General features: G+C 35.1%; 3 protein-coding genes across 6 annotated transcripts; 2 read left to right on the top strand and 1 right to left on the bottom strand.

The window, feature by feature from the left end:
* Positions 1-1,270: 1,270 nt before the first annotated feature.
* serpin-2 (serine protease inhibitor 2) lies at positions 1,271-7,971 on the top strand. 3 transcript variants are annotated; one of them, XM_013311610.1, is made up of 9 exons: positions 1,271-1,470; positions 1,739-1,842; positions 1,936-2,070; positions 2,462-2,668; positions 3,378-3,476; positions 3,740-3,880; positions 4,326-4,535; positions 6,261-6,405; positions 6,871-7,162. In XM_013311610.1, the coding sequence occupies exons 1-9, from the start codon at positions 1,449-1,451 to the stop codon at positions 7,020-7,022; spliced, it is 1,215 nt and encodes a 404-aa protein (XP_013167064.1). In that variant the 5' UTR covers positions 1,271-1,448; the 3' UTR covers positions 7,023-7,162. The 3 variants fall into 3 exon arrangements, with proteins under 3 accessions (XP_013167064.1, XP_013167065.1, XP_013167066.1); XM_013311611.1 differs by lacking the exon at positions 6,871-7,162 and adding an exon at positions 7,817-7,971 and having other exon boundaries at positions 1,272-1,470; XM_013311612.1 differs by lacking the exon at positions 6,871-7,162 and adding an exon at positions 7,169-7,906 and having other exon boundaries at positions 1,272-1,470.
* A 1,003-nt stretch (positions 7,972-8,974) lies between these two features.
* Positions 8,975-14,792, top strand: serpin-29 (serine protease inhibitor 29). Of its 2 annotated transcripts, none has more exons than XM_013311826.1 (7): positions 8,975-9,127; positions 11,159-11,332; positions 11,402-11,614; positions 11,765-12,004; positions 13,792-13,995; positions 14,402-14,522; positions 14,683-14,792. In XM_013311826.1, exons 2-7 carry the CDS (start codon positions 11,255-11,257, stop codon positions 14,790-14,792), a joined length of 966 nt encoding a protein of 321 aa, XP_013167280.1. In that variant the 5' UTR covers positions 8,975-9,127; positions 11,159-11,254. The 2 variants fall into 2 exon arrangements, with proteins under 2 accessions (XP_013167280.1, XP_013167279.1); XM_013311825.1 differs by lacking the exon at positions 8,975-9,127 and adding an exon at positions 9,487-10,469.
* Positions 12,023-13,680, bottom strand: nAChRa9 (nicotinic acetylcholine receptor subunit alpha 9). The gene has a single exon (XM_013311827.1). The coding sequence runs from the start codon at positions 13,517-13,519 to the stop codon at positions 12,245-12,247; it is 1,275 nt and encodes a 424-aa protein (XP_013167281.1). The 5' UTR covers positions 13,520-13,680; the 3' UTR covers positions 12,023-12,244.
* Positions 14,793-15,023: the final 231 nt, after the last annotated feature.

The raw sequence follows: 15,023 nt of genomic DNA, 5'->3' as shown, positions 1-15,023 counted from the left end.
TTGCGGGTGGCAGCCGCACTCACCTGGCGGTCTCGGCGGGCTACATAGCCTGTAATTTCTTATTCCTATAATGTTTTTCATTTTCATTACACGAGTATTCATTTTGTTTTTTTTTACTTTTATTTTATTTTTATAAAAAATTGTTACATTTCTATAATAATCAGAATTTGGTTAACTTTGAAAAACTGATGGAATGAGAAAATGACAGATTTTTACACAGAATAATTTTCTAATATAGAACTTTTGTAGTTTTTATTATTGTAGTGGTCAGTACTTATATTTAAGTTAGTACATAATTGGTTTCAGTTTCGGGTACTTTGAATTTTAAAAGCTGGACCTGTCTTGCTTTCGCAATTACCTCTGGCAAAGAAAAATACCAATAGATTTAACACTGTATTATATAATTCTGTTATTTTAAACTTGCTTGCTTGTGTGCTCGTTTCGTGTAAATCCATTCATAAAAATGTTTCACTGTGGGTTTCCACTGCCGTCACACTTGTGTTGTCGCATATTGTCATCTCTTTCATTCTCTTTGAAAAAACGGTAACAACAATATGTAAAAAAAATTTCACTGCCATGAAAAATGACAGAATTTCTTTAATACAACGGCGGCTCTTTGCCTAATCTGCATGTTGGGCCACCAAGGTTTCGGATGAAAGAAGATTGCATGTAGCTAAAATGCGTATGCTAAGATGGATGTGTAGTGGTGTGCCAAAAAAGGATAAAGTTAAGAATGTGTATATTAAAGGATGTTTGAAAGTAGTGATCGAGATATTAAGGCGCAAAAAGTAAGCGTGGTCTAGACATGTTATTCGGAGGGATGATGGTCATATAAACAGAAAAGTAATGAGATTAAATGTAGAATATGAAAGGTAGAGGTAGAGGAAGACCAAGGGAGTTATGGATTGATTGTATGAAATAAGATATGCGTAAGAAAGGGGTACATTTAGATTCGAGGGCCGATTGAGATGTATGGAGGAATAGCACATACTGTGTCGACCCTCCGTAGCGATATGGGCAGGTTGATGATGCTCTTTGTCTATCATTATTATATGTACGTAACCGCCTAGTCCGTTTCTCGAAAATCAAAGTTCGGGTTGATCTCAAAAAATATTATTTTCGCAGTTGGTACTGTCAGAATATATATAAAACCTACTTGGACATAGAAAAATACATAAAAAAATGAAGTTACACCTACAGAACTATAAGAGGATCTTGGCTTTTTTGACGTTGACAGGGGGGCGCTAGTGAGCTGTCACAATTTAGAAGTTTGACATAAGCTCACCGGTTCTGATAATCTTATCGGTCTACAAATATATAAAATATACAAAATTTCATTGATAAGACAGATAAGGATAGTGATTTCCATTTCAAAATACCAATCATTAGTTGTCTTTTCTTATCATTAATTGTTCATCATAGCGCACAGTTACATTTTATAATTGTCGATGCGGACGTTTATTAATATAGGTAAGTACAATATTTTTGCAATGCGTTACCCTTCGTTGAGTTGTTTCTAATTTACATCTAAGAAAGAGAAGAAATTAGTATTTCGTATCGAGTGCATAATATTTAGGCATTGGTAAATTGCGGTGACTAATTCCTTGTAAACTGTTTCTGAGTTGCGATGATATCATTCCTAAAGATAAAAGTGTGCGGGCAGAATAAATTACTCGCATTGTTGCCGAGTATTTAGTGAAGACTAGACGTCTCTATTCAATTTTGTTTTATTTTTCAGTTCTACTAATTTTAACGGATTTAATAGTATTTTCTTTAACTGACAACATGGGTGATAAAGCTGTGACTTCGGCTATCGCGCAATTCTCGGCAAGGTTTTGCAATGTAAGTTTTTCAGTGTTTTCTTTTACGTATTTGTATATCAAATGTAAATACAGTATTGTAGAATCAAAAATTAATTTCAATATCTTCTTTCAGGAACTTGACAAAAGTACAAGTGTGGTTTCCTCTCCATTGTCAGCAGAATTTGTGTTAGCTCTTCTTGCTTTGGGCACAACAGATCCTGCTCATGAAGAATTGTTAACAACCCTGGGGATTACCAATGATGATGCTGTGAGTAATATATATGTTGACTTGAAAAGTACCTAATAATATGATACCAAATAATTTTATTATTTTCAATTATTACTTAATCTGTAAATAATTGTTCATCAAATCAATACAACAATTTCAGTACAATGTTAATCTTAAGGACTATTAGTAGATAATTCTTTACTTAGACTTAATTCAACTTTTATTCAATAATAAAAAAATGTTTTATATGACTTTATACATTATTACAATACTTAACAGCAATATATAATAAAGAAATAAATGAACATTACAAACGTAAAAGCTTAAGTAGCATCCTAAAATGATTACAGACTAATCCAATTAAGTAACTACATCTTAATATTCTAAATCTCATAAATTAAATAATTTAAAATTAACATTTACATTGCAGGTTCGTTCCTCATTTTCTGCGGTATCATCAAATTTAAGATCTGTCAAAGGCGTGACATTGAATGTAGCTAATAAGGTGTATTTAATGGAAGGAAATTATGATCTGAATGAACAACTGAAAGAAGATGCAGTTAAAGTGTTTGATGCCTCCTTTGAAAAGGTTGACTTTAGTAATGGTGCTGCTGCTGCGGAAATCATCAATAAATGGGTAAATATGTTTATATATAAACAATATACAAGATTTATCAGAGATAATATTTTTAATAATGACTACATGCAAATGTATATTTCAATAAATTGAAAATTTGAAACTGCACTGACTACTAGTAAACTTTTTGACCTTTAAATTTAAATATTACCATTAGATGATTAAAAATAATTATAAAACTGTATGTAAAATGGTATTTTTTACGAAAGCCTGTTTCAAATAATTTAAATAAAACAGTGGGTAATGTTATGCTATATATGTCTTAGTACTTGATAGTTATACATCATCAATGTTCAACACATATCATATTTAATCTTTTCATAATATCTTTAGATAAATATTTTAGTAATAATTATTTATAAATTTTTAAGTCTTATCTTTAAATGACACATAATCCTTGTAAATTAAAATGAATGCAAGTTCTATGAATTTAAAGACTGAATCAGGATTCATAGAAAAATAAATTATTATTATTTTTTTTTATTCTTAACATGAAAGGGAAAATTACTTGTCCAATACATTTTGGAACATCAAAACAAACTTAATCTTTCTAAAATATTTGTATTAAAATTTTGAAGTTCCCTAAAATACTATTAATTACATTAAGATGCAAGTACTCATTAGCCAAGTTGCTTTTTGAACTATAGTTTTGTCAAGGTCATATGTGATTGTGGGATTATTGGATGAATATATAAACTTTTTTTTTCAGGTTGAGAGCAAAACAAATGACAAAATTAAAGATCTTATTTCAAGTGACAGCTTAAACAGTGACAGCCGACTTGTGCTGGTTAACGCTCTTTATTTTAAGGTGATATATGTTTTTCTATAGATGTTAAAATAAAGTAAAACTCAAGCCAAGTGTTGGTAGACAATTGACTTACATCTTCTTAACATACATGGTACAAAAAAAACTTTTTCGAATTGTTTTAGTGTGTTTATACTATTCACGGAATAGGAAGTAAAAAAAAAATCTTAATTTATTAAATGACATAAATTTTCAGTGAAAACTATCGATCGTTGCTACGAATTTGTTATGATGTGTATATAAACTTATCGGATACGTAATTTCAGGGTACATGGAAAAAACAGTTTGATCCGTCCAATACATTGGACCAACCATTCAATGTGGACATGGAGAAAACTGTAATGGTACCAATGATGTACTTGGAAGACAACTTCACGTATGGAGAAAGCCAAGAATTAGGAGCACAGGTATATAGTTTAGCTGTCTTTTGCGCCTTATAAAATTGTATACATTAATATAACTAATTTTCTATGTATTTTCTTATTATATTTTGAAATTTTCCTTAAAATATATTTTTAACTGAAGCAAAGTCCACACTGTAATAATTTTAGAAGCGATCATCTTGGAATTCGCAGAATAATAAACAATGAGTGCTTCGCGCGTGCGTCTCGATTTAAGTGTTTGTTTTAGACGACCTTGAAGTATCGGTTTATCCATAGCAATGTTGTGTCGAGAAAATTAATATATTTATAGATCTATATTTGGCTGACACATAATGATTATAATTTTTAGTGCGTTATTATCTCATTTATAGTTGGTTTCTGAGACCAAAATTTCTAAATAAATTATATTGTTATCTCTGTTTTTATAAGTTCATGTCATCAATATGTCAAATAGCGTGTTTTGTTATAGTTATTGAAAATGCATTATGTTGGCGAAAAAGCGAGTATGCTTATTGTATTGCCGAATGAAATCAATGGACTTGACGGCGTGCTGAAGAAACTGGCCGACGGCTACGACTTGATGGCTGAAGTTGACAATATGTTCAACACTAAAGTACAAGTCACCATACCAAAGTTCAAGATCGAAACTGAGATTGATTTGTGTGATTTACTGCCAAAGGTAATATTGTGTTTTATATGCTAAGACAATAATTGATTAAAATAATTTAGATAGATTGGCGCGCTTTAGTCGCTAGAACTGTCATCTGTCAGATAGATGTAGGGAGGGGATAGTGTGCGTAATTTTAGTCGGTCTAGTGTTGCGCCTATACATCGGCACGATGTCGATTTTCTTAACAGTATTTATTGAATATAATTTTTTTTCGTATCCGTCCATGATATCATATGTGTAGACTGAAAAATAATTATTTTTTCTGATTCAAGATATTTCTAAAATCGTCCTTTACAACCAAATAGGTTAGTTTCCACTAAGTTTGACTTTCAAATGCACACTTAAAATTGAGTCTGTTTCATAAAAGAGCGCTTTGCTCTTAATAATGTTTTCCTAGTATTTTGTTACGCGTGCATTTTATATACCCGGGTCATTCTTAATTACGTCAAAGTTATTGATAGTTTGTTAATATTAAACAAACCTGTTACGCCCACATGATAAGAAGTCGTTAACTTATACGCCGACAACATCGTCTGTTCAATATAACACAATGCCATATTAGGGTTGTCAACTTACATAAATCAATACATGACAAAAACTGAAGATGTAACAAAACATGAGGATGATTGACGTCCCAATTCTAGTCCTCGTTAGACGACGCATTGCTTTCCTAGAGCCTAATTTTACTCCTGATCTTTCCACCCTTTTTTTAAAAGGAAAGGATGGGGAAAGTGGATTTGGTGGAGAAGGGCATGCATGGGTAGGGTGTTGTCTTTTAGTTCGTCTCCTAAGTCGATTAAAAGTAGGTAGCGCAGCTGCAATTGCGGATTCAGGTGTCGGCTTGCTCATTTGCCACTTTACAATATAAGTTATTTTAAAAAACACGATTCTCACGTTCCAGTCCTAAGTAGACGACGAAGAAAAGACATTTAGTGCATTGTTGCATATCTCTTTAAACCGAAGAAATTTGCGTAATCCCAAGAATTTAGGTCAAACCCGATGAGGTGGCAGCCCTTACACATAGTTAAACAGTACTCCAGATAGATAACCATTCGTCACCATTGTATGGTCGTGGTGGTAATACAGCGAAATTAATAATATTTACTTGTCATATATGAAATCATTATTTTTTATATATAAGCGACAGTCATAGACATTGTTATTACTAAAACTAGGTCATTTAAATTATACATTTACAAATACAGTAAATACAAATTGTTGCTTGCAATATATTTCGACATCAAGTTTCAATATTCGATAATAAATAAACGGCAAAGAGATAATATGATAGTTCTGATTTTTTAACAGCTTGTAAAATCATACTTCTTACTATCTTACTAATATTATTGTTCGCGCCAATACGCCTTTCAAATAAATATAGCAATGTGCATCTAATCAATTAGCCAATGAGTGATGACGTGAAGTTGCAACCACCGACATTGCCCTTGCATTTTTGTGACTTTTAATATATAATTAAGTTCGTCTCTGTAACTTGCCCGATTAAACGCGTTCACTCTGCATCTGAAGTTTTACCTCAAACTCCAATAATCAACTACTCCGCTGCATAGACTTTTACAATTATAAATACGAATGTTTGGCTGTATGGATGGATGTTTGTAAATTTGGCATAGATGAAAAACATAGCCCGGAAGATTATATACGCTACTAAGTTTTTTTTTTAATTTCGCAGGCAACTAGTACATCATAAGTATGAAAAACATTATATTTTTTCAGCTTGGCATCAAAGCAATCTTCGACAGTGCCAATTCAGGCCTTACTAAGGTGTTGAATACTGATGAAAAATTATACGTATCAAAAGCAGTACAGAAAGCTTTCATTGAAGTCAACGAAGAGGGCGCTGAAGCGGCAGCTGCTACCGGTAAGTTAAATTTTTATATTTTTTCCTATGTTACTATGCTTGTCTTCTGTTTATATGTCTATCATTCTTCCTAATATTACGCACAATTTCATAATGTATGGGAGTTTTCGTTATGTGGGTAGACCAAAATCCGATAAAAATCTAAAGAATAGTTCTATTCTAAATGTATGTCTAAATCATATTATTTATTCAGATATCTTATTTAGTTTTCACGCATTTAATAATTATTTTCCTTTCATTCTATTACACAATTTCATCTTACTGTTATGTAGGGTAGATCGATTTTTTTTATTTTGTGTTTACTGTAGTTTTCGTAAGCTTCGGGTTGGACTTTTTGTTTAATATTTAGGTACATACTTTTAAATAACTAGGTATGGTATAAAAAAACACGGAATTCTTGGTGTTGGGATTATGTGTGATGTGTGTGGTCAATGTATGTCAAATGGTGGGTGTGTGTGGGTTTAGCGTTGAAAGTGCGCACCAAGAGGTCGCTGCCGTCGCCGCCGCGCGTCTTCAGAGCGTCGCATCGCGCCCTCTGGTGCGTGCTGCTGGCGGACCGGATCACCTTCGTCGCGGCGTACCGACCTCGCGTACCCACATTGCGTACCGACTTGTAGAAAAACTAACGCAAGCAGTAGTTAACACTATCGATTCAGTTATATTGGGATGAAACGAGTGTTCTGTTGTATGTTTTGTGCTTATTTGGTATATTTAGAGGGGGTTTAATTGTGTACTACTGCTTGCATGGGTTTTTCTGGCGCAGGCATGGTGATGATGATGAGGTGCGCGCGGCCCCCCGCCCCCCGCTTCCGCGCAGACCGGCCCTTCCTCTACGCGCTGCTCGACTCGCAGAGTAACTTCCTCTTCGTAGGATCTTACCGCGCACCGGCATAAGTAACAATTCTCCAGAAATTTATTGCAATCAAGTCAAACTGTTTGTAATCTGCTTGCATATTTATCACGTATTACGTTTGTCGTGTCGTGTCTGTGTCTGAGAAATCTTGCAATTTTTTGCTACTTCTACGATTGCTTGCGCTTTATATGTATTATTTAATAATTTCATGATCACTCAGTATCGAGTTATATAAATCACATACAATTTTATGAATTTTGGTCATATCATAATCAAATTTTCCCTCATATTCAAGTTAATTTCAAAATAAAAAGTCTAACTTTTATTTAATATCTATGGGCAGCCGTATTATTATCTATTTCGGCGTATTAAGATTGCCTATTGCAAACGATTGCCACCTTATGATACATAAATATAAAAAAAATTAAAATTCAAGGACTTATTACTTTTGTTAAGGGTAGGTAAGGTAGTTATGGCCACCTGTTAAATCATCAGTTTCATTTTGTTGAATTTCTTGTTTGTGGATCCGTGTACTGACCCAAAGTGCTTGTATTACAGCAATGGGCATCATGCTTTGCTCCGCGATGATCGGGGAGCCCCCTGTGCCGCGCTTCGACGCTGACAGGCCCTTCCTAACTGTCATACTTGTCGATGACACGCCCTACTTTATGGCGACGCAACGCGGTGATTTTTAAAAGCTTTTATCCAAATTATTTGTTAAAAAAATACTAATTTAAAATTTTTAAGTAAGCTTTTAACTAAATTATTTATGAATTTATTATTTTTGAGCTTTTATTCTATAAAAATTTATGCGACATGACAAACGTAATATAAATTTAATAAACAACACGTATAAAGTAGTATAAGCACAAAGTATTAACAGATGACTCACTTAATTTAATAAAGAGATTTCGATTTTAATAAAAGTTTCTATAAAAAGAAATTTCAGGCATAGAGAAATATTTTATGTTATTAACTCGTGCTGTTAAGAGATTTATTTACGTTAACTTTTAATAGTGTAGCGCTCCGATAATCAAAGACAATATTATAACGATTCTTACAAAATGAAAAAATTTCTATGTACAAATTTTACAATCACAGATTGCATTTTTTTATTTATATTGTTTAGAATTATAAGTACGATAAGTGCAGACTAAAAACGATGTTAATATATTAAAAAATTTATTAAACGAATCATAAATGTTTTTATATCATCTAATATTGCTGTTGGCAATATCTTGGCAGTTTTTTAGTAACTTCATTAAAACCGGAAAGTGTACTTATAATAAGAAGACAGTGTGAGCTTAGCTTTTGCATTTATAAGATTTATCTATTTATTTGTGTTTTATTATTCAATAAATATTTAATTTTATAAGTCTTGTGTTTACTTTTTTCTTCCTTGACATAAACTTTAATTTATATTGGCTTCCAGACGTTGCCTGTTTGACGATTCCTTGGTAAAATACTCTCTGCATAGAGTTAAATGACCGTTATTAAAAACAAGCTGTCGCACGCGACTACGTTCGTACGATCTTAAATAAAAAAATAGTAGCCTATGTGTTCTTCAAGACTATGTGCTACATGCCAAATTTCAGCGAGATCTATACAGCCGTTTTGAAGATACCTTCAAAAATTTTCATTTATTTTATTGTTAAGATGTCCACCTGTTTGCTTTGGAACAATACACAGTTAACAGATGTAATTTCCCCAGGGGTCCTCGTGTTGAGGATGACTGCTGCTGTTGGAACAGAATTCATAGCAAATTGTCCTTTTCTTATTATAATTATGGTATCAAAAGCTACAATAATATTTGCTGGTACTTACAAAGGAGAAAGAACTCAGCATTAAAATAAAATTTCCTTATATATAGTAAGTATAATGAGTAACAATTCATAGTTGTTTCAAGTCTGACAAATATTTTTATTAGTTTCAATGTATACCGCAACTAATTTCTATATAATAGATGTAATTTATACATTAGAGTTAGATAATTAGATTTATTTTCACTGTTCATAACGTTTTTTTTTTTAATCTAGAAGTTCGTAGGAATGGTTGCCTTCCTGCCATAAGTATAATTGAAAAAAAACAATATTGTCATAGCAAAAATTATTTCTATATATCATATTAGTTTACCCAAATCGAATAAAACACTTAAAAATCACAGAACGCCTGGTATTTAACTGGACGTTATCGCGATTATAAAGCATATTAATTAGCTCTCATTAATTTAGCTCTAAGTAGTCACTCTTTTGAATATGCGGAACAGAACGTATTTTCTACAGCTGCTTGTGCGATGCAGTGGTGCTCCGACTCGCATCCAGTTTGGTGCCGCGATTCTTGCATTTATTGTGATCTTTTTATACGTGTATTACTTCGAATATGTCCTTTATAATGTGTACTCGTCAACTTCAATCTGAAAATCTGTAAGCGAATCTAATGGACACAGGTTGATAACAATATAATAGGCATGACTTACACCAATGTTACGTCGCTAACAGCGCTTCTACTTTTGTGTTCAAGTGTTCGATCCCATAGTTTTAATACAAATATCACATTTGCGATGCCCAAATATACATCACCGACGGCATTTGCTCCGAACACACCAATAATGTGTTATACTGAACTTCATTGTTTTTACACTTATTTTTCACATCCTGTATATCCAAGTACTTATCCATATTTAGATGCAATTAATAAACGACAAATTGGTCTCATAAGACACAACCACGTCACACCTGTTCCTTCAGGAACACGTCAAACCGGGATACAAGCACCGTTTAATTTGTATGGAAAATTAAATAAAAATCCAATCCCAAAGCCGAATATTCAAACCGATATTACATCGAATAATGTCACTAAAGCGAATCAACCAGTGTTTTATGGTGCACTAGGAAATAAACCTTCAAATGCAGCTGCGAATGTCAATAATCATCTCCTGCAATCGCTTCACAATCCTGTTTACAAGCCTAATGCAAATTTTGTAGAACCAATAAGCAATAGCAGTGTATCTGCAACAACCACAAACTCACCGACAACAGATACTTTATCTTATATCAGTAATAGCAGGATTACGACTGTAACAACCAGGAAACCACTAAATTTTAGACCTAACACCAGTTACGAACACTGGAATTCAAATATGTATAGTAATTTTGAAATAATGGCTAAATTTATTCGATCACTTGATTCGCTAGAAAGGAAGTTTTATAAGGTAAGATGGACTGATATTTTTGCATTTTTAACATTACTTTATGATTATTAAATGTCTTTTAGATTTGTAGGTTGTCTGCAAAAGTCGTAGGTTTGAAAAGGCCGTATAACGGTCGTCACAAAAAGTTCTTAGGACAACCCTTATCTTAGTTTGGAATAACACTAAATAATGTTTATCACAAATAAATAAATTAAATTTACATCGATTTCAAACTGTTTTAGTGAGTTATTTGAAAGTTATTCCAAAGAAGTTATTCATTGCTGAAAAAAATGATAAAAATCCTTGCTGATAGTAAAAAAATCAATGAAGGTCTATTTTTATCTCTTGATAAAACACTCAAAATAAATATAAACGTAACCATAAAACTTCCACCTTTTATTCATTAAGATTTTAAGTTTTATTTCAGAAATTAGAAACACTCCGATAAACTAATGTGACGTTATAAATAGGTAGATATCAAAATTTTTAAAGATTGTTATCGAATAATTTGTTCTCTGATTCGATACAGAATATAACCATGTGTATTATTAAAAATTTATGGAAATAATCAATCACGTAAACATTACGTAATAATGAAATATATGTTGCCTAGTAGGAAATACAAAAACAGTATCGATTCGGTGGTTAATACAAGTAGGGTAGAATCATTATAATGACACCGTATCATTAGTTATTCTGGTGCCTTGCAGGCCACTTTCGAGAAATTAACATTGTCAAGTCCCGTTGAAAGAAAGGAAAACGGAATAAGTTTTGTTCAAACAGGAATATTTTTACATTTGGCATTGATGGCACTCTCCTCGGAGGTCGATGTTGAAACGCGACGTGAGATCGAGCAGTGCATAGATCTGGAGCTCACCGACAGGGTACGGACTTACATGGTGATTTAAATGCTATCTGAAGATCTTTTTTAAATTTAAAACGTTATTTCACAGGAAAAAATATACATACTAAGAGAAATAGTATCGTCTCTCCCAAAGACCAGTGATGCTCTAAAATTCCGATTATCATCAAGGTTCGTAATGGGTCGTCGCCGGCCGCTCAAACCGCAGTTCCAGCACGGCCTGGCGCCCGCCATGCGCCTACGCATCGACCGACTCAACACCACTGACACCGCACAAGCATTGACAGATTCGCTTAATAAAATGGTAGCGTGTTAAATTTCGTGTACTTTAAATATTAAAAAACAAAATTATGACCAATTAAACTGCAACTAGAATTATTAATAAAATACTGATGATTTCTTTCAGCACGCTGAATTCTCTTATCTCTTTCATATAAACTACTGTATTAAATAGGTTGAAAAAGATTCAAAAGGAGCGATGCGTGATACATTCGAAGAGGAGGAACTTTCGGAGGGCATGTGTGCGGTGCTGCTGTCAACAATGTACCTGCGTGCGCGCTGGCGCTCCGCCCCCACCGTGCTCAACGGGACGCACTCCTTTCTCGACAGCGACTCCGCCCCCCAGCGCACCATGCGAATGATACGAATCAACGACATCATGAGATATACAGAACTACATGAATGGGACGCAGAAGTAAGTAAAGACAAGAACAATGGTATTAGAAGTTTATTTCTGTATAAGCTTAACAATAATTGATCAAAGTTTATGAATGTAAGAGTTAGAGTGCGGCGAATATATCCCTTTATTAATAGTTTACATAGAAAGAGACTTAAATAAGTCTGTCTTGTTCACATGGGCTAACCTTCCTGTAAATTTAAGCTCAAGTAGGGTGCATGTGCAACGCATATTGACTGATGAATAAATCCGTTGGATTCAATTATCCCGAGGTATGTATGAGATTACTAATACGAGGTAAACGATCAACGATACGATGAAGACAACGCTGTTGAGTAGATTTGCAAACAAAATCCATTCAGTCGCAGTGCGAGATTTTTCTTCGTTTAAATTAGAGGCGTTTCCATCGTCCGAGAGGGTTTTAACCTCGGTGGTGTCACAGGGGTCGAATTCTGTGAATACGACGTACTTACCGGGCCCGCTGGTGACCAGGCGGTTGGCCGCGGCGAGCCAGGCCGGCGGGGGCACACTGCGTCGTCGTATAGACATCAAAACCAATGTCACCACCACTCCCGCCACGGTCACGATCATCGAGTCCCGGACGAACAATAGAATGATAGGAGTGTCTGCGCTGTGCTTCGGAATGTCGTATCCTATTTCAGTTAGAAATATAAAGTGACCGAAGAGACTGAAGCACATCATAAAGAGTCGCGTATTGTCCCTTATATCGAGGACCAGCGAAGTCAGCGTGAGTGTAACAATGGCGATGGACGGCACCACGACGATCGCCGCCGGCCCGGCCGCCTCCCGTTTCAGCATAAAAGTATACTTCAGCATCGGGTACGTACTGTTGGGGCAGCAGCTGTACTTTCCGGGCATCCGTTCGTTCAATACGTTCATTAGGCGCCAGCCTGGCCCGTTCTGGTAGTCTTCCATCACTATGGGTAAATTTTTGTAGAACGTAAAGTTGACCTGCTCGCCGGTGTGCATCCAGGAACCGAAGTAGAGCGTGCAGTTCTGAGTGTCGTAGGGCCAGCGGCGAAGCGAGGTGCGGCAGATGCCCGAGTGCGCGACGGGAGGCACGCAGGTCACGGCGCCGTCGCTGTCCAGTAGGCAGGTCGTGTAAATGTTGTCCGACTGGTACAAGGAGGCGTCCGCATTAAACAGAGCCAGTCGCGGCGTCCAGATTTCGTGACTCTCGATCTGAATCTCCTTGATGCCGCCATAGTTAGACGGAGTCCATTTAAGATATTCGTCTTTCCACGTCAGCGCCATCCAGCTGTGCAGGGTGAAAGTCTCCTCGAGGGAATCGAAGCTGATGTACTTCAGAACGACTCTTAGTTTTACAGTGACGGTTTTCTTGTGATCTGTCACTGGTCGATTGTCGACGTTGTACGCACAAAGTAAATCTTTATGAAGTTTAGCTTCATCGTGCAGCGGCTGATCTCGTTCGGAAGGACAGGTGTCGTCGGCATAGCAGCAGATAGAATAAAAAAATAACAGAAATAACGAATGGTTCCTTAGTGAGAACATGATGACCTGAACGAATACAAATATGGAATAAAGGTTAATACAATGTTATGTACTGAAAACTGGATATAAGGTAACGCCCCCTAAGATAACGCGTGCTCTCGTTATTCGACACCTATTACCAATTGCCAGACATTATTTCAAATTTGATATGTATGTATATGCATACACCATAACCTTATTTGTACCTACATAGTTATAGAACTTGCACTTATTTACTTATGTATTGACATTTATGAATATATATAAAATCTGAGAATCATTGTTTTTTATAGGCTATAGAAATATTTTATGCGACTCCTGGTCTCTCTCTATTGTTGCTGGTTCCACGAGGACGTTCGCTACGGCAGCTGGCGGGCCACGTGGCGGATACCAGCATCTACCACGTGTTGGACCGCATGTATACGCTTCGTGTGGCCGTCACTTTACCATTGTATACGCTTCGCATGACTCTCTTGCTACCTAACAAATTACAATCTGTAAGTATCACGTCTCTTTATTATGATTTTGTATAGAATATGAGACTTAAAATCAGGAACCGTTTTATTTTCAATGCAAGAATCAAAAGAGAAGGGAAACTCGTGAATCACTTTGCCTTTGAATCAACTCTAAGATACGCTCTAACAGATAGCAATTATCATACTAATATTAGATATGTGAATGTTCAGATGGATAGATTAATGGATGAATGGATGGATATTTCTTTGAAGGTATCTCCAGAACGGATCTCGATGAAATTTAGCATACATAAAGAACATAGTATCGAAGAACACATAGAACACAATTATGATTTTTTTCTTAATTCCGCGCGGACGGAGTCGCGGGCGACCACTAGTCTGATTATAAAGTAGGATGTACACGTTAGTTTATCATTTAATATCATAGATGGGCATATCTCGGTTAATGGACGACAGCGACGCGGAGTGTAACGAGTTGCGGCTGTCCCATGCGGTACAACGTCTCATGTTCTGGCAAGAGGCCGGGAGAAATGCGTTCAAAGACGATGGTATGTTTATCTCTTTCACTCTCTTCATACAGTCTTTGTCTACACATTCTTTTGTAATGCAGGCACGGTAGATATTCCTGTTGAACGCAAAAACTTAACCAATGATACGTTACAAATTGTGAATTGCTTATGAATAGTTGAGTGTATGCTATTTGTCCAGGTATTGAATGGGACGAAGCGCCGGAACTCGAGCTGGTTGTCAATCGCCCTTACGTCTTCTTTGTACGTTGGAGAAACGTCACTATTATGAACGGCCATTTTGTTTTATAGAGCTATACTACTTTATATACTATTTACTATTATTGTATGTAATTTGTTTTATTTTACTTGGCTTAATATCTCTAATTATATTTTTTACAATGATTTTTGATTGGTTACTGTTGAAATCGGAATACATCCCAGAGAATAAGAATCTTTAAAACTGAAACAAAAGAAAAAGTAAATGCGATGTAAAATAAAATATTTTACTACGCAGAGCTGTACATATTCTAATTAGGACAC

This window comes from Papilio xuthus, unplaced genomic scaffold (genome assembly GCF_000836235.2).
Source record: "Papilio xuthus unplaced genomic scaffold, Pxut_1.1 DF827680.1, whole genome shotgun sequence".
Taxonomy (NCBI): Eukaryota; Metazoa; Arthropoda; class Insecta; order Lepidoptera; family Papilionidae; genus Papilio; species Papilio xuthus.
Note: the sequence above shows the minus strand (reverse complement) of the source record. Positions and strands in the feature narration are given on the sequence as shown.